This window comes from Lampetra fluviatilis, chromosome 23 (genome assembly GCF_964198595.1).
Source record: "Lampetra fluviatilis chromosome 23, kcLamFluv1.1, whole genome shotgun sequence".
Classification (NCBI taxonomy): Eukaryota; Metazoa; Chordata; class Hyperoartia; order Petromyzontiformes; family Petromyzontidae; genus Lampetra; species Lampetra fluviatilis.
Window position 1 is genome coordinate 6292246 of NC_136297.1, and position 21865 is coordinate 6314110.

General features: G+C 49.6%; 1 protein-coding gene, 7 non-coding genes and 5 pseudogenes across 8 annotated transcripts; 7 read left to right on the forward strand and 6 right to left on the reverse strand.

Annotated features, from left to right (window-relative positions):
• The first annotated feature begins 54 nt into the window (after positions 1-54).
• Positions 55-8695, forward strand: ALDH5A1 (aldehyde dehydrogenase 5 family member A1). The gene is made up of 4 exons (XM_078866927.1): positions 55-215; positions 1670-1839; positions 3407-3465; positions 4125-8695. Exons 1-4 carry the CDS (start codon positions 78-80, stop codon positions 4340-4342), a joined length of 585 nt encoding a protein of 194 aa, XP_078723053.1. The 5' UTR covers positions 55-77; the 3' UTR covers positions 4343-8695.
• A 1571-nt stretch (positions 8696-10266) lies between these two features.
• LOC144941004 (5S ribosomal RNA) lies at positions 10267-10386 on the reverse strand. Its single transcript, XR_013639215.1, has one exon. It is a non-coding gene; the product is annotated as a 5S ribosomal RNA (ribosomal RNA).
• A 678-nt stretch (positions 10387-11064) lies between these two features.
• LOC144940969 (5S ribosomal RNA) lies at positions 11065-11183 on the forward strand. Its single transcript, XR_013639182.1, has one exon. It is a non-coding gene; the product is annotated as a 5S ribosomal RNA (ribosomal RNA).
• Positions 11184-11926: 743 nt separating this feature from the next.
• On the reverse strand, positions 11927-12035 carry LOC144940956 (5S ribosomal RNA; annotated as a pseudogene).
• A 676-nt stretch (positions 12036-12711) lies between these two features.
• On the forward strand, positions 12712-12830 carry LOC144940970 (5S ribosomal RNA). The gene has a single exon (XR_013639183.1). It is a non-coding gene; the product is annotated as a 5S ribosomal RNA (ribosomal RNA).
• A 1077-nt stretch (positions 12831-13907) lies between these two features.
• Positions 13908-14026, reverse strand: LOC144940971 (5S ribosomal RNA). The gene has a single exon (XR_013639184.1). It is a non-coding gene; the product is annotated as a 5S ribosomal RNA (ribosomal RNA).
• A 664-nt stretch (positions 14027-14690) lies between these two features.
• Positions 14691-14809, forward strand: LOC144940972 (5S ribosomal RNA). Its single transcript, XR_013639185.1, has one exon. It is a non-coding gene; the product is annotated as a 5S ribosomal RNA (ribosomal RNA).
• Positions 14810-16145: 1336 nt separating this feature from the next.
• On the reverse strand, positions 16146-16254 carry LOC144941011 (5S ribosomal RNA; annotated as a pseudogene).
• A 666-nt stretch (positions 16255-16920) lies between these two features.
• Positions 16921-17029, forward strand: LOC144941012 (5S ribosomal RNA; annotated as a pseudogene).
• An 883-nt stretch (positions 17030-17912) lies between these two features.
• LOC144940974 (5S ribosomal RNA) lies at positions 17913-18031 on the reverse strand. Its single transcript, XR_013639187.1, has one exon. It is a non-coding gene; the product is annotated as a 5S ribosomal RNA (ribosomal RNA).
• Positions 18032-18684: 653 nt separating this feature from the next.
• LOC144940953 (5S ribosomal RNA) lies at positions 18685-18793 on the forward strand (annotated as a pseudogene).
• Positions 18794-20057: 1264 nt separating this feature from the next.
• LOC144941010 (5S ribosomal RNA) lies at positions 20058-20186 on the reverse strand (annotated as a pseudogene).
• Positions 20187-20840: 654 nt separating this feature from the next.
• LOC144940975 (5S ribosomal RNA) lies at positions 20841-20959 on the forward strand. Its single transcript, XR_013639188.1, has one exon. It is a non-coding gene; the product is annotated as a 5S ribosomal RNA (ribosomal RNA).
• The last annotated feature ends 906 nt before the right edge of the window (positions 20960-21865 follow it).

A 21865-nucleotide genomic window follows, 5' to 3' on the forward strand; every position in this document is an offset into this window, starting at 1 on the left:
CTTCGCACATTCACGCTGTAATCCGTGTGTGCGCCCATTTTTGTGCGCGCGTGCAGACGTGCGTGTGCCCTAACCACATGCTGGTGCAGGAGAGCGTGCACGACGCGTTTGTGTCGCGCCTCGCCCATGCTGTGTCGACGCAGCTCCGCGTGGGGCCCGGCACGGACACGGGGAACACGCTGGGGCCACTCATCAACGAGCGCGCCCTCCAGAAGGTGAGGGGGGGGGGGCCTCCTTCGTCCCCGCCCGTCCGTCCGCCCGCGAGCGTGTGTCTTTGTGAGTGTGTGGGGAGCCTAGCGACCCGAGTTTGATTCCCGCTCATGGCCACCAACACCGGTGACGATTATCTGAACCAGGCCTGGGCCTCTCCTTGGTGGACTCTGCCTCAAATGGGTACCTGGTGCGATGCGTAAAGATCGCCACTCGGAAAACAAAGGCGGCTGGGCGTGGTGGTGGCCACCCGCCCCCTCGTTTGCCGTACCGGCCTTCATAGGTGCTCGACCTGTGTGTGTGTGTTCTAGCCTGTGTGTGTGTGTGCGACCCGTGGCACCTGGGTCTGCCCCGTGACCTCCTGCCAGCGGGCGTTCGACACTTCACGTGGCCTCAAGGTGCACATGGCCTGGCACACGCGTTGTGGTGACGTCACCGCCACTTAGTGGCGAATGGCGGTTGTTGTTGTTGTGTGTACGCGACTTGTGTGTGTACGCGACCTGTGTGTGTGTGTGTGCGCACAACAACCTGTGTGTGTGTGTGTGCACAACCTGTGTGTGTACGCAACCTGCGTGTGTGTGTGTGTGTACGTAACCTGTGTGTGTGTACGCAACCTGTGTGTGTGTGTGTGTGTACGCAACCTGTGTGTGTACGCAACCTGTGTGTGTGTGTGTGTACGCAACCTGTGTGTGTGTGCGCACAACCCGTGTGTGTGTGTGTGTGTGTGTACGCAACCTGTGTGTGTGTGTGTACGCAACCCGTGTGTGTGTGTGTACGCAACCCGTGTGTGTGTGTGTGTGTACGCAACCCGTGTGTGTGTGTACGCAACCTGTGTGTGTGTGCGCATAACCCGTGTGTGTGTACGCAACCTGTGTGTGTGTGTGTGCGCGCACGCAACCCGTGTGTGTGTGTGTGTACGCAACCTGTGTGTGTGTGTGTACGCAACCTGTGTGTGTGTACGCAACCTGTGTGTGTGTGTACGCAACCTGTGTGTTTGTGCACGCAACCTGTGTGTGTGTGTGTGTGCGCACGCAACCCGTGTGTGTGTGTGCACACGCAACCCGTGTGTGTGTGTGCACACGCAACCCGTGTGTGTGTGTGCACACGCAACCCGTGTGTGTGTGTGCACGCAACCCGTGCGTGTGTGTACGCAACCCGTGCGTGTGTGCGCACAACCCGTGCGTGTGTGTGTACGCACAACCCGTGTGTGTGTGTGTGTACGCAACCTGTGTGTGTGTGTGTACACAACCTGTGTGTGTGTGTGTACACAACCCGTGTGTGTGTGTACACAACCCGTGTGTGTGTGTGTACACAACCCGTGTGTGTGTGTGTGTGTACACAACCCGTGTGTGTGTGTGTACACAACCCGTGTGTGTGTGTGTACACAACCCGTGTGTGTGTGTGTGTACACAACCCGTGTGTGTGTGCACAACCCGTGTGTGTGTGTGTGTATGCGCAGGTGGAGCGGCATGTGGTGGATGCGGTCTCGCAGGGCGCGCGTGTCGTGGTGGGCGGTGCGCGCCACGCGCTCGGAGGGAGCTTCTTCCAGCCCACGGTGCTCACCGACGTGACTCCCAGCATGCTGTGCGCTCGCGAGGAGACCTTCGGGCCCCTGGCTCCCGTCATCAAGTAAAGCCGCCCCCCCTCCACTTGACCTCGCCCTTGATCTTCACCCTGATAATGAGCAGATGCCTCCGAATGAAACCTTCACTCTGACCTTGACTCCCAAGTATTATCATACCTAATTGCTGCGTGGTTCAGTTGGTAATGTTTGTATACATGTGTAAATACGACTTGGACGCACTTGTCTTGAGATGGTTTCTTTCGATTTAAAGCTTTCGCGACTGCAGGGATCCATCTTCTTGGTTCTTTCGGTAAAGTCACGAAGAAGGGAAATAATAAAATAATACAAATAAAACATAATAAAATAATTCTCACGACGTTTCGGCCACAACGCAAGCAGCCGTCCTCGGGTGAAGACCATTCAGACGCTGTCTCCCCGACAGACCTGGTCTTCACCTGAGGACGGCTGCTTGCGTTGTGGCCGAAACGTCGTGAGAATGATTTTATTCTGTTTTATTTTTATTATTTTATTATTTCCCTTCTCCGTGACTTTACCGAAAGAACCAAGAAGATGGTTTCTTTATTAAGGAGTCACGTGCTCGCACTCGGACAGGCGGAGACCCTCCACTGCAACATCCCCGAGTCTCCCACGCATCTCCCCCTTGTATACGGTCCCAGGCCACGCCCCCATTCCGGAACCTTCTCGCTGGTCCTAGACCGCTCGCTCCACCGGCAGACGACTGTCCTCTTCCGTCCTCTGGCCACGCTGCTGTTCTCAATCATTCCCGTAGCCACCAGTCCGCTCGCACTGCAAGCTGACTCCCCCGGTCATTACCTCCCGTGGCCACCAGTCCACTCGCACTGCAGACTGACTCCCCTGTCATTACCTCCCGTGGCCACCAGTCCACTCGCACTGCAAGCTGACTCCCCCGGTCATTACCTCCCGTGGCCACCAGTCCACTCGCACTGCAGACTGACTCCCCTGTCATTACCTCCCGTGGCCACCAGTCCACTCGCACTGCAAGCTGACTTCCCTGTCATTACCTCCCGTGGCCACCAGTCCACTCGCACTGCAAGCTGACTTCCCCGGTCATTACCGCCCGTGGCCACTAGTCTACTCACACCGAAGGTTGACTCGACTGTCATTACATATGTATGTATGTTGAACATACTCTTAGTTTTTTTGGTAAAGTCACGTAGGTAGAAAATTAAAGTAAAATTGTAAAAAATAATTAAATATATAAAATTATACTAGATAAATAAATAATTATACGCCCTGTGACGGTCCCACCTGATGACGGAGACTTGTGTTGCCTCCGAAACGTCGTGATTTAAAAAAAAAAATATTTATTAGTTTATTAATACTTTATTATTATTTTATTTTTATTACTTTAAATTTCATTTTCTACCTACGTGACTTTACCGAAAAAACTAAGAGTATGAATCCTTGCAGTCACGGAAGCTTCAAATCTAGAATTATGTTGAACATCTTTCGCACCCATACATAGCCAACCGTGCTAATCGGAGGTGATGCCCCAGGTCACCGTTGCTCTGCCGGCACATGACGACCAAGTGCTCGGTAGCTCTCGGACCTGCCCATTATGAACCTCGACGACGTTTGTGTCTTTGCCAGGTTCAAGACTGAAGAGGAGGCGGTTGCTCTTGCGAATTCCACAACCATGGGGCTGGCTGGTGAGGAAAGGACACACGCACCCATGTGTAGACACGCACAAAGACAAAGATCCCCCGTGTAGTATTCGACAGGCTGTTGGGCCAAGTGCTGTTAACGAGCAGCTACGAAGACCCACGCTGCACACGAGGGGGAGGTGTGGCCACCTTTTACTCCAGTACTCATTGAAGGCGAGGTAGGCCTAGGATCGGTTAAGATATTCAACATTAATGTCAACCAGAAGCAGGAATCATTTGGGTCACCGGGTTCGTAGCGCAGTGCGCTAACTACTGCGCCACCATTCTCCGCGAGCACACAACAACACCAACAATAACAGTCGCCATTGACCACTGAGTGGCGACGATGTCACCGCTGCGCTTGTGCCATGCTCTAGATGCACCTTGAAGCTATCACTTGAAGTGTGGAAGCCTCCGCTTCTTGCAGGAAGATATGGGGACAGACCCAGGCGCTCACGGGTTGGCCGACTTAATGTGGTCTGTAAATATCAGCACTGGGGAGACAAAGCCAGCCGGGCATTGTGTTAGCCACTCACGCAATCACGAGGCATGCCAGCTGCTGGCATAGGGTGCTACTCGCCAACACCACTTGCTCCAACAGTCTGTTAACACGATACGGGGGATCTTTGTCTTTGACCCCCCCGTCCCCCCCGTCACGCCGGCAGGCTACTTCTTCTCGCGGGACGTGGCGCAGGTGTGGCGCGTGAGCGAGGCGCTCGAGGTGGGCATGGTGGGCGCCAACGAGGGCCTCCTGTCAGCCGTCGAGGCCCCGTTTGGCGGCATCAAGCAGTCTGGCCTGGGCCGCGAGGGTGCCCAGCAGGGCATGCTGGAGTACATGCACGTCAAGTACGTGTGCCTCGGCGGCCTGGGAGGGGGGCTCTAGAGAGAGAGAGGGAGAGAGGGTCGGGGACGGAGTCAAGGCGAGAGAGTGAGAGGAAGGAGGAGCAGGGGAAGGAAGGGCGCCACGGTGGCGAGTTGTTAACTCCCTCGCCCGGTATGCAGGAGGACGCGAGTTTGATCTTGACCCTGATGATGCCTGTATATTTATAGTTTGCGGTGTCTCTCCCTCTCCGTGGCCGCATGGATTTTGCTCCGGGTCTTCCGTCTTTTTCCCCCCTACACATTTAGATTTAATGTGCATTTAGAGTATTCGGTTCCTATAAATTTTCACGCGATACGCCACTTGGTTGAGCGGTCATTTGTTACCACGTCGCTTCTGACAAACTGCAGTGTGCCTCACCTGGTGGTTGTGGTTCTAGCCACAACCTCCCCGTTGTTTCACAGTATTGGGAGAGAGAAGGGGAGGAGGAGAAGCAGAGAGAGAGAGAAGAGAGATTGAGTCGGTGGATCAAAGTCTACGTATTTAACATTGCGCCCTTCTCAATAAAATTGTCACGTATCGATTCACATCTAATTTAACAACATTACATCGATACAATTTTAGTTATGCAAAACAATAAGTAGTACACACATTAGTTCAAAATATTCAAGAGATTATGAATTCGTCTTTTGCCTGATTTTAAAAACTGCAACGCATTCCTGATCCAGATTCATGGTGCACTGCACATGAACAGAATTGCGACCAGCATGCTGCAATATTGAACACCTTACACGCTGCATCGTGAACAACCCTACACACTGCACCTTAAACGCCCTCCATGCAGAGACACGAGACCACAACACTGGACTGGGCATCCTCAAACTTGGACTACGAACCCATAAACCTCAATTAACAACCCAATAAACTCTCTGCTAAACCGGACGTATCCATCCCGCGCTAATTGGAGGCGCGCCTGCCATGGAACAAGGCTCAAAGGCCACTTCACACAAAGTTGACATAAAACAAAACATTTGCGCAAAGAGACTTAAAAACGTTTCGAAAATAAACAGACGTACAGAGAGAGAGAGATGGGAAGTGTAAATAAAGTACTTGTAATAATCGTGCGATGCCAGGATTGAATCGAAAGGATACGTTGTTATTATTATATAGAAATGGGCCTCAAGCCTTCAGTGTCAAAATAGCCGATGTGGGCGAAGTACTTGCTGTGACGCGATTGGGCAGAAGAGCGCCGACACAGAAAGGCCCCACCTCTCCTTTTCATTTTATTTTATTAAAAAAATTATTCCAAAATCCGCACAACATTCAACACGACTTCATTTGACCGCTTGGTCAATAATCATTCCGGACTACTAGCATCACCTCGTGGTGCGTGGCAGTCGCCCGTTCCAAGCGCAATCCCGGCTCAGATCTGACGAGATCTGGGGGACGGGTTGGTCGGTGAGAGGGGGGGCAGCGCATTCTGAGTGGTTCGTCGGGGCATTGGCCGGGCAAGACACGGGTTGAGCGAAGTGGCGTTTTAATGGGGGCGCCGCGATTTTTTTTTACAAAATGATTACAATTGCCGTGCACAGCTGTTATATCTGTCGCACTTGTGCCAATGTGAGTGATTTACGATGATTTTAGGATTAATTCTTTTGGAGAATTCTGCCACTTGATGATCTCGCCAAATTTGTGTCATCAAGACCCGTCACCAACCGACATTCTTCATTGGCGCTCTGCCCTGACAGCAGCTCCTTGACTGGCATCTTCTCCGTCCTTCTCTGTTCTCTGCCCTCCACTTCATTTCCACAAATGGATCCCTTCCTTTGGCTCGTCCAAAATCCCCAAACTCTCCGGCAGTGTGCGACACTGGTCATCCAGAGCATACAACAAATAACAACGCGACGCCCGATCCACAAACACACTCCGCTAACGCCTGACGCGGTTGTCTGGCTTGACCGCCTGAAGGTGGTTTTGTCGTTGTTGCTCTGCATCTACATCTGCCATATGAACCTCATGGCGGGACCTCGGGGTCCCATAAGCCCCCCGGCTCTCGCATGAACTGCGTTGCGACGTCATTTTATGTCTGTTGAAGGAGAAACGACACTGCGATCTATTTCTCTCGACGAGCTCTACGCGATGCGCTAGTCAAAATTGCAAAGTTTTGTTTCTTCTGCGCATTCGTCCTCGCTGCTGCGCTTGGACGATATGGCAACAGAATGATCCGTACCAGGTGGGTCGCGGCGTTTGTGTGTGCGGTGGGACGGAGTCGCCAAAAATAAACTACGATTTCGACTTCCGTTTATTCGGGACCCCGCGATCCCACCATAGGATGCATATGAAAGAAGAAGCTATTTAGCATTCCATCTTGGAATTTTACCATTCAAACCAGGCACAGCTAAACATTGTCACATGGTGTACGAGCATTGTAGCGTGCCAAATATTGGAGAATAATCTTCACAACCACGAAACAATTGCGACGTGGTTGGGGATACGATGTTTCACTTGCAACTTGCTTCAAAACATCTTCAGGACATAGCCCACGAAGTTGGGATGACCCGCTAAAACCCTCGTACGCGTGAAAATTTATATTTGACTGTGTCGGGTGGTGGAGGGTCTTGACGACACAGGTTTGGCCGGATCATAACGAGGTGCCCTAACACAAAAAATAACTGTGAATCGTTTAACATTGCTTTCTTAAACCAATTGATGATATGTTTTAAGTGATGAATGAATTGGTGTAATTGTATATTTTTTTTTACCTGCATGGCTTTGTGAATGTGTTCTGTACTCGGTGTCAGATTAACCCCTCCCAACCAGGGCTGGATTTAGGATTTAGTTTGGGGGGGTCCGGGTGGAGAGGGAAATGGGAGGGCCAACACAGGATATTTGTCCAGACACCAAAAACTTAAACCGTTTGAAGTGTGTTTTTTTTGGATAAAGTAAGGACTGTATTTGTATTATAATTTAAATTTTCACTACTTTTTTTTATTGTTCGTTAACTGCCGACCTCTGCTTTCGTTCCGCTAACCCATAACCCTCGTCAGCGACGAGTAATGAGTTTGTGTACCGTATTGCCTTTTTGCGTTGAACAGAGCCCCCCCCCCTTCACCCGTGGTTTATGACGGAGTTCCCTTGCCAATGACATCTGGTGGCAGCCAGAGGTCGCAAACGGGTTTTGATTCCTTACCCGTACCCGGCCACACCAGGGTCGCAAATGGGTACGGGTACCCGTTCCCTACCCGTACCCTACCCGAAATGAGTGACAAACGGTTACTCACCAGTGACTCACGGCCTACCCGTACTACCCGTACCCGGCCGCACCAGGGTACGGGTAGCTGGGTATCAGGTAGGGTACGGGTATCGGGTACCCGATTGCGACCTCTGGCGGCAGCCCAGCAGCATTTGTTTAAACAAGCCTGCCTGCCTGTCTGTCTGCCTGCCTGCCTACTGATGAATCCAAGAAGGACTAATCCGGTGCAGGTGTTTTGCTTTGCTTAATCAAACGCTGCTTTAGATGATGCTGGTCTGAAGAGCCAGTAGGCCGGCCCATGAATGAAAAACGCACGTGTTCATTCGTGCGTGCAGACAGAACGGAGTCGTGCTTTGAAGAAGGCCCATTGCCCGAAACGTCTCCTATGTATATATTTTCCTTTTAAGATAATGCAGTGTTAATGGCAAGTGGGCGTGAGTTTTGTTAACTGTGCTTGTGCACCACTGCCAACGCAGCATCAGCACCACCAGACCGTGCTCTCGCTCACACTGCTGTACGGCAACACATACCGAGTTCGTGCAAGGTGTCTTATACGTTTGTTTTAATTTCATTCTCCAATCTGCCCATGTGCTGCCCCTCCCACCGGTTCTAAATCGGTTTAAGCCAGGCGGCAATGGCTACGATTAGCACAGTTGGCGGCTACATTATGGTGTGAGAAAAAATCAACATACGTACACACGAGGTTGCCTGTAATCCTTGTATGTACGCGTGTTGAACTTCTTTTGCGCCGTACGTAGTCAACCCGTAGCCTAATCGGACGACTATGGGCCGCGCGTGTTCTTACTGTGCACGTGCAGTGGTTGGCGCACCACGTGACGAGCACGGGGGGACCCGAGTTCGATTCTCGCTTGCAGCCAACATCGGTCCCGAATATCTGAACCGGTGTTGGGCCTCTCCTAGGTCGACTCGGGCGTAAATGATTAGCTGGTGCGGCGTGTGCAACATCAGCACTGCGGAGACGAAGGCGGCTGGGCGTGGTGTTGGCCACCTACTCCTTCGTGTGCTGTCCCGGACTTTATAGGTGCTCGCTAATTCTTTGGTTCTGTCGGTAAAGTCACGGACTGTTGGGGCACTTTCCCAAACAATCTGTTAAGGGGACATCCATAAAAGACGTCACGCACCTGGGGGGGGGGGGGGTGTCAGACATTTGTGACGATGTGTGACGATGGGGGGGGGGGGGGGTTGAGAAATGTGACGTCACATCAAAATGCGCAACTCTAAATAAATATAGACAACACGTTCTACTTAATGAAATAGACTTTTTAATAAATGTTTTCTCCTACAACATCAGAGTGCAGCGCCACATTAAATACGCACTACAATGACAATAGTTTAAAGCGATTTGAAGCATATTTTATTATTTAGGGAGGGGGTGGGCATAGCTTTGTGACGTCATATTTGAGGGGGGTGGTCTGACTTTATGTGACGAAGGGGGGGGGTAAAAAAAATCGTCCAAAATCGCGTGACGTCATTTATGGACGGCCCCTAAAGACTGTCCATGGGTGGGTGAAAGTCGGGGTGTTGGTGGACAGCGATGAAGGGAATGATCCCTTCCATCTCTGGTGTCCTTTGGGACCAAGGTTCCTAAATCCGGCCCTGGAACCTCTCATCATTGGTATTGGGGTTTCATTTGTTCTCATTGCTGATCGTTGTTTTATACAAATGAAATAGGAAATAATGGGACATTTAAACATTTTGAAATAAAATATTCTTGAAGTCTTTATCGATGGTGAACTTGGTTGATTTTGTCGGAGGGGGGTGAGGATTTTCATGGCTGTCGGTGACCCACGGTTGGAAAACGCGGTTTCAATCGGCCAGAAATTAAAAGTGCTCTCCAATGAAATGCACAAAACAAGCCATCATCAAACTTTTTCTCGTGACTTAATTGTCATCATCAGTCATGGTCAATCCACTGCTGAATGAAGCCCCCCCCCCCCCTAAACCATCACCATTTCAGGTGATCCTGCCATCAAATGAGCATTTGCTCTCTTCAAGAGAGAGTGCATTCTGCGCAGAACGTGACTTTTAATTTTACCAGGTAAGGCCCACTGAGCAAAACAGCGCTTCTTTAGAAGCGTCCTGGCCACAAACGAGAGATTCAACAAAGTGGCTGTGGAAGTTGCTTTCAGCCAAATACTCAAAAACAAGTAAAAACACACTTTTAATATTTTAGTCGTGGCTTAATTCTAATTATTTCCAAAAAGTGTTTGAACCAACAAGTTTCTTCATATCTCGGCATTTCCATGCTGCCACCTCTGCCCTCATTAAAAACTGACCCTGTGAATAAAATCAGTAAAGTTTAAGTGTGAATGTAAATTTACATCATTTCTACTTTATTTATTTTATTTTGGAATGCTGTGATGTCTGCCGGCCGAGTCGCCCTTGCAAAAGAGCATCTTAGCTCAAAGGGCTTTACTCGATTGGGAATGAGCTTCTTTAGAAAATTTGGCTGCTCGAAATGTCCACGTGATAATAAGCCACTTCGTTGAGCTATCATTTGTGGCAAGGTCGCTTCTGAAAAAGAGCTATGTAGCTCAGTGGGCCTTACCTGGTTAAAATATAAATGTAGTTTTCCAGTTACCTTCTGATTCTTCAGGCCGAGGTAGCGGTGCCCCCTAGAGACGAGAACCCGCCAGCCCCCTCTGCGTGAGCGACACGCGGGGTAGACAGCGCTCCCCCTGCCGACGGAAAGAGGCAAAAGCCGAGAACAAAAAGCCTACAAACACCTGGTATTCCCAGGCGGTCTCCCATCCAAGTACTAACCAGGCTCGACCCTGCTTAGCTTCCGAGATCGGACGAGATCGGGCGTATTCAGGGTGATATGGTCGTAGGCGAGAGCCAAATGAGATTTAGTAAACTTATCTTCAACGTAGTTGTGACCCACCTTTGGACAAAGTAACTAAACTTCTTGTGTGAAGACACTGCCTGCAGTTATCCTCGCATTCACAGTGGAGTTCCACTCAAGACGTCTCGGTGCAAACCCAAGTGGTGGTCTCACCTCTCGAGCAACATCTCAGTTCTGAGCAGCTATCTCAGAGTAAAAGTTGTCACCATATTTACGTATAGTACGTGTGTGTGTGTACTTAAACCAGAGCGTACAGACTTTGTTAATCCGTTGATGGGTGAAGACCTCCACAGACCGTGTCTGTCCTGTCCCGGGGGTTGATTGAGCATACTTCACCACGCTGGTGGACGGTGCGGGTTGGTGGGGAAGTGGTGGGGGTGGAGAGAGGCTGGCCTGGTTCGGATATCACTCGACACCACCGATGTTAGCCGTGCCCGGGATTCTAACTCAGCTCAGCAGCTTCACTGCACCGTGACGCTGAGAGCCACGGCGCCCTAAGGGCTGTGGTCTTGACAGTGGCAGAAGTGAGCTCTGGGCTCGCGATATGAAGTTGGTGGTGAACACGAATTTTGTGGGTAACATTTACTCGTTGTTAAAAATAATCAGCCATATCAGCTGGAAGAGTTCACGTTGGAGATAAGTTTACTAAATCTCCTTTCAGCTTTCGCCTACGACCATATCACCCTGAATACGCCCGATCTCGTCCGATCTCGGAAGCTAAGCAGGGTCGAGCCTGGTTAGTACTTGGATGGGAGACCGCCTGGGAATACCAGGTGTTGTAGGCTTTTAGAAAGTTTTTGCGTTTTCGTGTCTCAAGGGGGCGCTATTTAGTCCACGTTTCACGCGCACGAAGCCGAACTGGCGTTTCAATGTCTATAGGGGGCACTGCCTATTCAGGGTCAAACTCTTGACTACTTGGGATTCAGAATTTGAATTCACCAGGTTTTTGTTGGTTTAGAGTTTTATGTTAAATTGCAGAACCACGATGAACATGACAGTGGCTTGTGGGGAGGCCTTCATCCGGCAGTGGATTGACCAAGAGCTTTTCGATCTAAAGCTTTCGTGACTGCAGGGATTCATATTCTTGGTTCTTTGAGTAAAAGTCACGTAGAAGGGAAGTAATAAAAATTCAACAATAAAATTCCCAGAACGTTTCGATTGCAACACAAGCAATCATCATCAGGTGTGAAAAACACAGGAGTGAATCGTTTCATTAGCAATGGTTGACGACAGGAACAAACTCTGGGCTGGTTTTGACAATCAGTGTCTCACCAACAGAGCGAGTGAACGCTGGTGATCTGCGGGACGTTCATATGCAAGGGCCCCTCTGTGAGCTGTGGGTCCCAGTGGAGCGCAAAACTCTACAATGCACGACACGGAATGACCAGGCGCGTAGTCGGTGCAGCTTGAGGCCGAGGTAGCGATGCCCCCTAGAGACGAGAACCCGCCAGCCCCCTCTGCGTGAGCGACACGCGGGGTAGACAGCGCTCCCCCTGCCGACGGGAAGAGGCAAACGCCGAGAACAAAAAGCCTACAACACCTGGTATTGCCAGGCAGTCTGCCATCCTAGTACTAACCAGGCTCGACCCTGCTTAGCTTCCGAGATCGGGCGTATTCAGGGTGATATGGTCGTAGGCGAAAGCTCAGTGAAGATTCACTAAATTCATCTCTAATGTACGGGTACTCATCTTGAAATAAAATTGTTCAACTTCCCCATAGTGTGAAGATAACTCCAGCAGTCATCCTCGCATTCACGGTGGAGTTCAACTCAAGACGTCTCGGTGCAAACCCAAGTGGTGGTCTCAGCTCTGGAGCAACATCTCAGTTCTGAGCAGCTATCTCAGAGTAAAAGTTGTCACCATATGTATATACAGTACGTGTGTGTGTGTGTTTAAACCATGACGTCCAGACTTTGTTCATCCACTGATGGATGAATCCCTACAACACGCCGTGTCTGTCCTGTCCTGGGGGTTGATTGAGCATACTTCACCACGCTGGTGGACGGTGCGGGTTGGTGGGGAAGTGGTGGGGGTGGAGAGAGGCTGACCTGGTGCGGATATCACTCGACACCACCGATGTTAGCCGTGCCCGGGATTCTAACTCAGCTCAGCAGCTTCACTGCACCGTGACGCTGAGAGCCACGGCGCCCTAAGGGCTGTGGTCTTGACAGTGGCAGAAGTGAGCTCTGGGGTCGCGATCTGCAGCTGGTGGTGATCACGAGTTTCATGGGAAACGCTCATTCGCTGTGAAAACAGCATCAGCAGAATCCTGACCAAGTTAGAGATGAATTTACTGAATCTTCACTGAGCTCTCGCCTACGACCATATCACCCTGAATACGCCCGATCTCGTCCGATCTCGGAAGCTAAGCAGGGTCGAGCCTGGTTAGTACTTGGATGGGAGACCGCCTGGGAATACCAGGTGTTGTAGGCTTTTTGTCCTCGGCTTTTGCCTCTTCCCGTCGGCAGGGGGAGCGCTGTCTACCCCGCGTGTCGCTCACGCAGAGGGGGCTGGCGGGTTCTCGTCCAAGTCTAGGAATTAAATATTTGAGAATGCCCTCTTTCAGCCGTATCGTATCAGTGTCAATTTGGATCAAAGTATTTAAGGTAGCTGCCGCAAAGTGTTCGGAACCACCTAGTTTCTTCAAACTCTTTGGTTCTATTGGTAAAGTCACGTAGGTAGAAAACATATCTGCATGGTGCCACCTCTGTCATCATTAAAAGTGTCTCTGTGAATAAATTAACTAAAGTTTAAGTGTGAATGTCATTTGACATCATTTCTACTTTTTTTCATTTTATTCTGGAATGCTGTGATGTCTGCCGGCCGAGTCGCCCTTGCAAAAGATAATCTTAGCTCAAATGGCTTGATGGGAAATGAGCTTCTTTAGAATAATTGGCTGCTCGAAATGTCCACGTGATAATAAGCCACTTCGTTGGGCTATCATTTGTGGCCAGGTCGCTTCTGAAAAAGAGCTATGTAGCTGAGTGGGCCTTACCTGGTAACAAGTAAACCCGTAAAAACAAAGTTTTTCACTATAAATCCTTTATATGCGTGGCGGCTAGAGTCTTCTCGTCCTCTGGCTTGAGATGGCTGCCACCTATGGGTCAGATGATTGTCTGCCAGTATTAAGCAATTGGTAATTAAATATTTAATTTGTTTTCCCTAAACAGTGTAAAATTTTGGAAAAAAATTTTCACGAACATTAATTGTCACGCACAACGAGTCTGTGTGCAAAATGTCAGCTCGATTGGATCACGGGAAGTGGGTTAAAAAACGACCGAAAGGTTTGCACGGTCGTAAGCAAGCAAGCACGCAAGCATGCAAGCAAGCGAACTTAATATAAAGGATTTAAAAATATAAATGTAGTTTTCCAGTTACCTTCTGATTCTTGAGGCCGAGGTAGCGGTGCCCCCTAGAGACGAGAACCCGCCAGCCCCCTCTGCGTGAGCGACACGCGGGGTAGACAGCGCTCCCCCTGCCGACGGGAAGAGGCAAAAGCCGAGGACAAAAAGCCTACAACACCTGGTATTCCCAGGCGGTCTCCCATCCAAGTACTAACCAGGCTCGACCCTGCTTAGCTTCCGAGATCGGACGAGATCGGGCGTATTCAGGGTGATATGGTCGTAGGCGAGAACGCAGTGAAGATTCAGTAAATTCATCTCTAATGTACCGGTACTCATTTTGGAATAAAATTGTTCAACTTCCCCATAGTGTGAAAATAACTCCAGCAGTCATCCTCGCATTCACGGTGGAGTTCAACTCAATACGTCTCGGTGCAAAGCCAAGTGGTCTCATCTCTGGAGCAGCAGCAGCAGCCTCCCAGTTGAGCATCTATCTCAGAAGAAGAGTTGTGATCATATTTATATAGAGTATTTGTGTGTATTTGTGTGTATTTAAACCATGACGTACACACTTTGTTTATCCACTGATGGATGAATCCCTGTCCTGGGGGTTGATTGAGCATACTTCACCACGCTGGTGGACGGTGCGGGTTGGTGGACAAGTGGTGGGGGTGGAGAGAGGCTGACCTGGTTCGGATATCACTCGACACCACCGATGTTAGCCGTGCCCGGGATTCTAACTCAGCTCAGCAGCTTCACTGCACCGTGACGCTGAGAGCCACGGCGCCCTAAGGGCTGTGGTCTTGACAGTGGCAGAAGTGAGCTCTGGGGTCGCGATCTGAAGTTGGTGGTGAACACGAGTTTCATGGGAAACGCTCATTCGCTGTGAAAAGAGCATCAGAGAAACCTGATAACGTTAGAGATGAATTTAGTGAATCTTCTCTGAGCTTTCGCCTACGACCATATCACCCTGAATACGCCCGATCTCGTCCGATCTCGGAAGCTAAGCAGGGTCGAGCCTGGTTAGTACTTGGATGGGAGACCGCCTGGGAATACCAGGTGTTGTAGGCTTTTAGAAAGTTTTTGCGTTTTCGTGTCTCCAGGGGGCGCTATTTAGTCCACGTTTCACACGCACGAAGCCGAGCTGGCATTTCAATGTCTGTAGGGGGCACTGCCTATTCAGGGTCAAACTCTTGACTACTTGGGATTCAGAATTGGAATTCATCAGGTTTTTATTTGCTGAGAGTTCGATATTAAATTGCATAACCACGATATACATGACAGTGGTTTGTGAGGAGGCCTTCATCCGGCAAGAGCTGTTAAACAAATGTAACACACTCACCCAAAGTTGGCAGTGCTCCCCACAGACTTAAATATGCAAGTTCCACTCTGTGCGAGTCGCTCACGCAGAGCGGGGCTGGCGGGTTCTCGTCTCTAGGGGGCACCGCTACCTCGGCCTCGAGCTGACGACACCTTCGCTTCACTGCCTTTGTGCTTCCACTGCTGGATGAAAGTCTGCCCAAACCACGTCGGTTATAGTTTTTGTTGACCGTGTATCGCCACGCTGGTCAGTTTTGGGGTTTACGACGTGACTTTTATTTCTGGCGCACGGCTAAAACATTTTACTTAGAGCTGCCTCATTGAACTTCAACAGCCCTCTGTCAATCCACTGCTGGATGAGGGCCTCCACATGCCGAGTGGGTAATGGGGCTTATTTGACCGCGCGTCCACGCTGGTCCCTGGGGGTTCGTGAGGGCGGGGATCTCTGTACATAGAAGTGGGGTGCAACAAGGGGGTGTTGTGCACTGCCCACTGCAGAGGGGATAGTGGGGAATGTGAGTTGGCGTCTTGCACTCATTTACACGACGGGACCTGATGAGAATAACATGTTAAAAACTACGAATTTTGATGACCAATTTTTTTTTACTGGCGTAAGAACAATTGAACTATTAGTTGCGATTGAGTCACATCCTTTAATCAATAAAAAAAAATGATGGCTACTAAATCATACTCATTTATATTTAAAGTAAAATGATGAAATTATCTAGGTAAATGCATTGCAGGAGAATGCTTTCCTGTCAGCACCGGCGATAATGCATTGAGCAGCGCGAAATCCACAAAATAAAAGTAATTCTTTACACATCCCATCAGCCAAGTGACCTGGGAGTGAATCGTTTCATTAGCAATGGTTAAATACAGGAACAAACTCTGGGCTGGTTTTGACAATCAGTGTCTCATCAACAGAGTGAACGCTGGTGAACTGTGGGACGTTCACGTGCAAGGTCCCCTCTGTTAGCTGTGGGTCCTAGTGGAGCACAAAACTCTACAATGCACGACACGGAATGCGACACGCGGGGTAGACAGCGCTCCCCCTGCCGACGGAAAGAGGCAAAAGCCGAGAACAAAAAGCCTACAACACCTGGTATTCCCAGGCGGTCTCCCATCCAAGTACTAACCAGGCTCGACCCTGCTTAGCTTCCGAGATCGGGCGTATTCAGGGTGATATGGTCGTAGGCGAAAGCTGAGAGGAGATTTAGTAAACTTATACCCAACGACAATTATTCCGGCTGATACGGCTGATGATATTTTCACAGCGAATAAATGTTACCCACAAAACTCGTGATCACCACCAACTACAGATCGCGAGCCCAGAGCTCACTTCTGCCACTGTCAAGACCACAGCCCTTAGGGCGCCGTGGCTCTCAGCGTCACGGTGCAGTGAAGCTGCTGAGCTGAGTTAGAATCCCGGGCACGGCTAACATCGGTGGTGTCGAGTGATATCCGAACCAGGTCAGCCTCTCTCCACCCCCACCACTTCCCCACCAACCCGCACCGTCCACCAGCGTGGTGAAGTATGCTCAATCAACCCCCAGGATCGTACAGACAAGGCGTGTGACCAACGGATTAATGAAGTGTGCACGTTGTGGTCAAATACACACACACACGGACTATACGTAAATATGGTCATTGATCTTCCTCTGAGATAGCTGCTCAGAACTGAGATGTTGCTCCAGAGCTGAGACCACCACTTGGGTTTGCACCGAGACGTCTTGAGTTGAACTCCACTGTGAATGCGAGGATGACTGCAGGCGGTGTTTTTACAAAATAACTTAAGTTACGTTGTCTAAAGGTGGGTCACAACTAGGTTAGAGATAAGTTTACTAAATCTCCTCTGAGCTCTTGCCTACGACCATATCACCCTGAATACGCCCGATCTCGGAAGCTAAGCAGGGTCGAGCCTGGTTAGTACTTGGATGGGAGACCGCCTGGGAATACCAGGTGTTGTAGGCTTTTAGAAAGTTTTTGCTTTTTCGTGTCTCAAGGGGGCGCTATTTAGTCCACGTTTCACGACCTGACTTTTATTTCTGGCGCACGAATAACAAATCAATTTAGAGCTGCGGGATTGAACGTTCACAGCCCTCTGTCAATCCACTGCTGGATGAGGGCTCCACATGCCGAGCGGGTAATTGGGGCTTATTTGACCGCGTGTCCACGCTGGTCCCTGGGGGTTCGTGAGGGCGGGAATCTCTGTACATAGAAGTGGGGTGCAACAAGCGGGTGTTGTGCACTGCCCACTGAAGAGGGGATAGTGGGAAATTAGAGTTCACGTTTTGCACTTATTTACACCACGGGACCTGATAAAAACAACACGTTAAAAACTATGCATTTTGATGACCAGTTTTTTTTTGTTGGCGTTAGGACAGTTGAACTATTAGTTGCGATTGAGTTGCATCCTTTAATCGATCAAAAATTATGGCTACTAAATCATACTAATTTATATTAAAAGTAAAATTATGAAATTTTCTTGGCACAATGGTATTGTAGGAGAATGCTTTCCTGTCAGCACCGGCGATAATGCATTGAGCATCGCGAAATCCACAAAATAAGATTATTTCTTTACACATCCCATCAGCCAGGTGACCTGAAAGTGAATCGTTTCATTGGCAAAGGTTGAACACAGGAACAAACTCTGGGTTTGTTTTGACAATCAGTGTCTCACCAACAGAGTGAGTGAACGCTGGTGAACTACGGGGACGTTCATATGCGAGGCCCCCTCTGTTTGCTGTGGGTCCGAGTGGAGCACAACACTCTACAATGCACGACACGGAATGCGACACGCGGGGTAGACAGCGCTCCCCCTGCCGACGGAAAGAGGCAAAAGCCGAGAACAAAAAGCCTACAACACCTGGTATTCCCAGGCGGTCTCCCATCCAAGTACTAACCAGGCTCGACCCTGCTTAGCTTCCGAGATCGGACGAGATCGGGCGTATTCAGGGTGATATGGTCGTAGGCGAGAACTCAGTGAAGATTCAGTAAATTCATATCTAATGTACCGGTACTCATCTTGGAATAAAATTGGTCAACTTCCCCATAGTGTGAAGATACCTCCATAGTCATCCTCGCATTCACGGTGGAGTTCAACTCAAGACGTCTCGGTGCAAAGCCAAGTGGTCTCATCTCTGGAGCAGCAGCAGCAGCCTCCCAGTTGAGCATCTATCTCAGAAGAAGAGTTGTGATCATACTTAGAAACAGTATTTGTGTGTATTTAAACCATGACGTACACACTTTGTTTATCCACTGATGGATGAATCCCTGTCCTGGGGGTTGATTGAGCATACTTCACCACGCTGGTGGACGGTGCGGGTTGGTGGTGAAGTGGTGGGGGTGGAGAGAGGCTGGCCTGGTTCGGATATCACTCGACACCACCGATATTAGCCGTGCCCGGGATTCTAACTCAGCTCAGCAGCTTCACTGCACCGTGACGCTGAGAGCCACGGCGCCCTAAGGGCTGTGGTCTTGACAGTGGCAGAAGTGAGCTCTGGGCTCGCGATCTGCAGCTGGTGGTGATCACGAGTTTCATGGGAATCGCTCATTCGCTGTGAAAACAGCATCAGAGAAACCTGATAACGTTAGAGATGAATTTACTGAATCTTCTCTGAGCTTTCGCCTACGACCATATCACCCTGAATACGCCCGATCTCGGAAGCTAAGCAGGGTCGAGCCTGGTTAGTACTTGGATGGGAGACCGCCTGGGACTACCAGGTGTTGTAGGCTTTTTGTTCTCGGCTTTTGCCTCTTCCCGTCGGCAGGGAAAGCGCTGTCTACCCCGCGTGTCGCTCACGCACAGCGGGGCTGGCGGGTTCTCGTCCCTAGGGGGCACCGCTACCTCGGCCTCAAGAATCAGAAGGTAACTGGAAAACTATATTTATATTTTTACCAGGTAAGGCCCACTGAGCTACATAGCTCTTTTTCAGAAGTGGCCTTGCCACAAATAATAGCTCAGCGAAGTGGCTCATCATCGTGTGGACATTGATTGCAGCCAAACATTCTAAAGAAGCTAATTTCCCATCGAGTTAAAGCCCTTTGAGCTAAGATGCTCTTTTGCAAGGGCATCTCGGCCGGCAGACATCACAGCATTCCAGAATTTAAAAAAATAAAGTAGAAATGATGTAAAACTACATTCACACTTCAACTTTAATTATTTATTCACAGAGACACTTTTAATGATGACAGAGGTGGTATCATGGAGATATTTTTTCTACCTATGTAGTGACATAAGAAGGGAGGGGCTGCTGGGGGCTCTGGGTTCCCGGGCGGGTCCAGACGCTTAAGCCTCTGGGCGCCAGGCGTTGGGTTCCCAGGCGCTTAAGCCTTTTGGCGCCGCCAACGGGGGGGGGGCTGTGTGTGCTCTGTGGGATGTCTGGTGGCGCACACGGCCCCACCCCTCGTTGGACTAGGCATAAAAAGGGGAGCTCCCTAGACGATCGGGGCCAGTTGTAACTCAAGACCCAAGACCCACGACCAGCCATCTGAAGACCCTGGGATGTTGTGAGAGCGAGTGGTGGGACTCTGGAACTCCCGACTCTACGACCTTGGGAGGGCGAGTTCCAGAGCGTAGCCAGAGTAGAGTATCTAGGCTGTGTACCTAGGCTGTGTACCTAGGCTGTAACAGAGTATCAGGACTGTTGGAGTGTTGTGTTGTAATAAAGAAGTTACCTCTACAAGTGTCTCCGGAACCGTTACACCTACATGACTTTACCAATAGAACCAAAGAGTATAAAGAAACAAGGTTGTTCCCAACACTTTGCGGCAGCTACCTTAAATGCTTTGATCCAAATTGACACTGATACTATACGGCTGAAAGAGGGCAAACTAAAATATTTAATTCCTAGACTTGGAAATAAGTTGAATTAAACCACGACTAAAATATGAAAAGTGTGTGTTTAATTGTTTTTGAGTATTTGGCTGCTAGAAACTTCCACAGCCACTTTGGTGAGCTATCCCCCCTTGAGACACGAAAACGCAAAAACTTTCAAAAAGCCTACAACACCTGGTATTCCCAGGCAGTCTCCCATCCAAGTACTAACCAGGCTCGACCCTGCTTAGCTTCCGAGATCGGACGAGATCGGACGAGATCAGGCGTATTCAGGGTGATATGGTCGTAGGCGAAAGCTCAATGAAGATTCAGTGAATTCATCTCTAATGTACCGGTATTCATCTTGGAATAAAATTGTTCAACTTCTCCATAGTGTGAAGACTCCGCCTGCAGTCATCCTCGCATTCACGGTGGAGTTCAACTCAAGACGTCTCGGTGCAAAGCCAAGTGGTCTCATCTCTGGAGCAGCAGCAGCAGCCTCCCAGTTGAGCATCTATCTCAGGAGAAGAGTTGTGATCATACTTATATACAGTATTTGTGTGTATTTAAACCATGACGTACAGAATGTGTTCATCCACTGATGGATGAATCCCTGTCCTGGGGGTTGATTGAGCATACTTCACCACGCTGGTGGACGGTGCGGGTTGGTGGGGAAGTGGTGGGGGTGGAGAGAGGCTGACCTGGTTCGGATATCACTCGACACCACCGATGTTAGCCGTGCCCGGGATTCTAACTCAGCTCAGCAGCTTCACTGCACCGTGACGCTGAGAGCCACGGCGCCCTAAGGGCTGTGGTCTTGACAGTGGCAGAAGTGAGCTCTGGGGTCGCGATCTGCAGCTGATGGTGAACACGAGTTTCATGGGAAACGCTCATTCGCTGTGAAAACAGCATCAGAGAAACCTGATAACGTTAGAGATGAATTTAGTGAATCTTCTCTGAGCTTTCGCCTACGACCATATCACCCTGAATACGCCCGATCTCGTCCGATCTCGGAAGCTAAGCAGGGTCGAGCCTGGTTAGTACTTGGATGGGAGACCGCCTGGGAATACCAGGTGTTGTAGGCTTTTTTAGCGCTGTCTACCCCGCGTGTCGCTCACGCACAGCGGGGCTGGCGGGTTCTCGTCTCTAGGGGGCACCGCGACCTCGGCCTGAAGCTGACAACAGCTGAATTTGACAGCCCTGATCGTGTAGAAGACTTTGAAGCGTATTTCCAGTTAGTCATTATCTGGGGAAAAGTCGTGAGTGAAGTTTGGGGTGTGGGGCACGGGGGGAAATGGCCCCCAAACTAGTTACATGAATTGATTTATTTTCAGTAGTTTACAATTAAGATTAAAAATTAATTAATTATACGCACCCGCGATTCCGAAGGTAAGGGACAAAGCGAACCCCAACCCCCCAAATATCGAAGTCAATCTCCTCCTTTTGGGCAAAGCCCTGAGCAACGATTGACTGGCAATGAGGGCAGATCGGGGGATCAAGGAAGAGAGAGCAGTGGGGAGTTTTGAGTGCAAAGTTTCTGGAGCGTGTGTTATCTGCTGTATGGTTCATCAACACAGAGATCTTTGCTGAACACCGCATGAGCTGAACCCTTTCACATTGCATGGACGTGATGGATGGCGATGGTTGATAATTCACTGTGTCACAATAATGTTTTTTTGTTCCTGGGTAGTAAGTGTAATTTCCTAATTGCTTATTCCTCAAACGTATATAAAATGGCTATTTTTAAATCCTTTATATTAAGTTCGCTTGCTTGCTTGCTTGCGTGCTTGCTTGCTTACGACCGTGCAAATCTTTCGGTCGTTTTTTAGCCCACTTCCCGTGATCCAATCGAGCTGACATATTCCACACAGACTCGTTGTGCGAGACAATTAATGTTCGTGAAAAAAAAATCCCAAAATGTTACACTTTTTAGGCAAAAATTTTTTTTTTACATATATTCAAATAGAACTCATTCATGGCTTTGGCTGAAC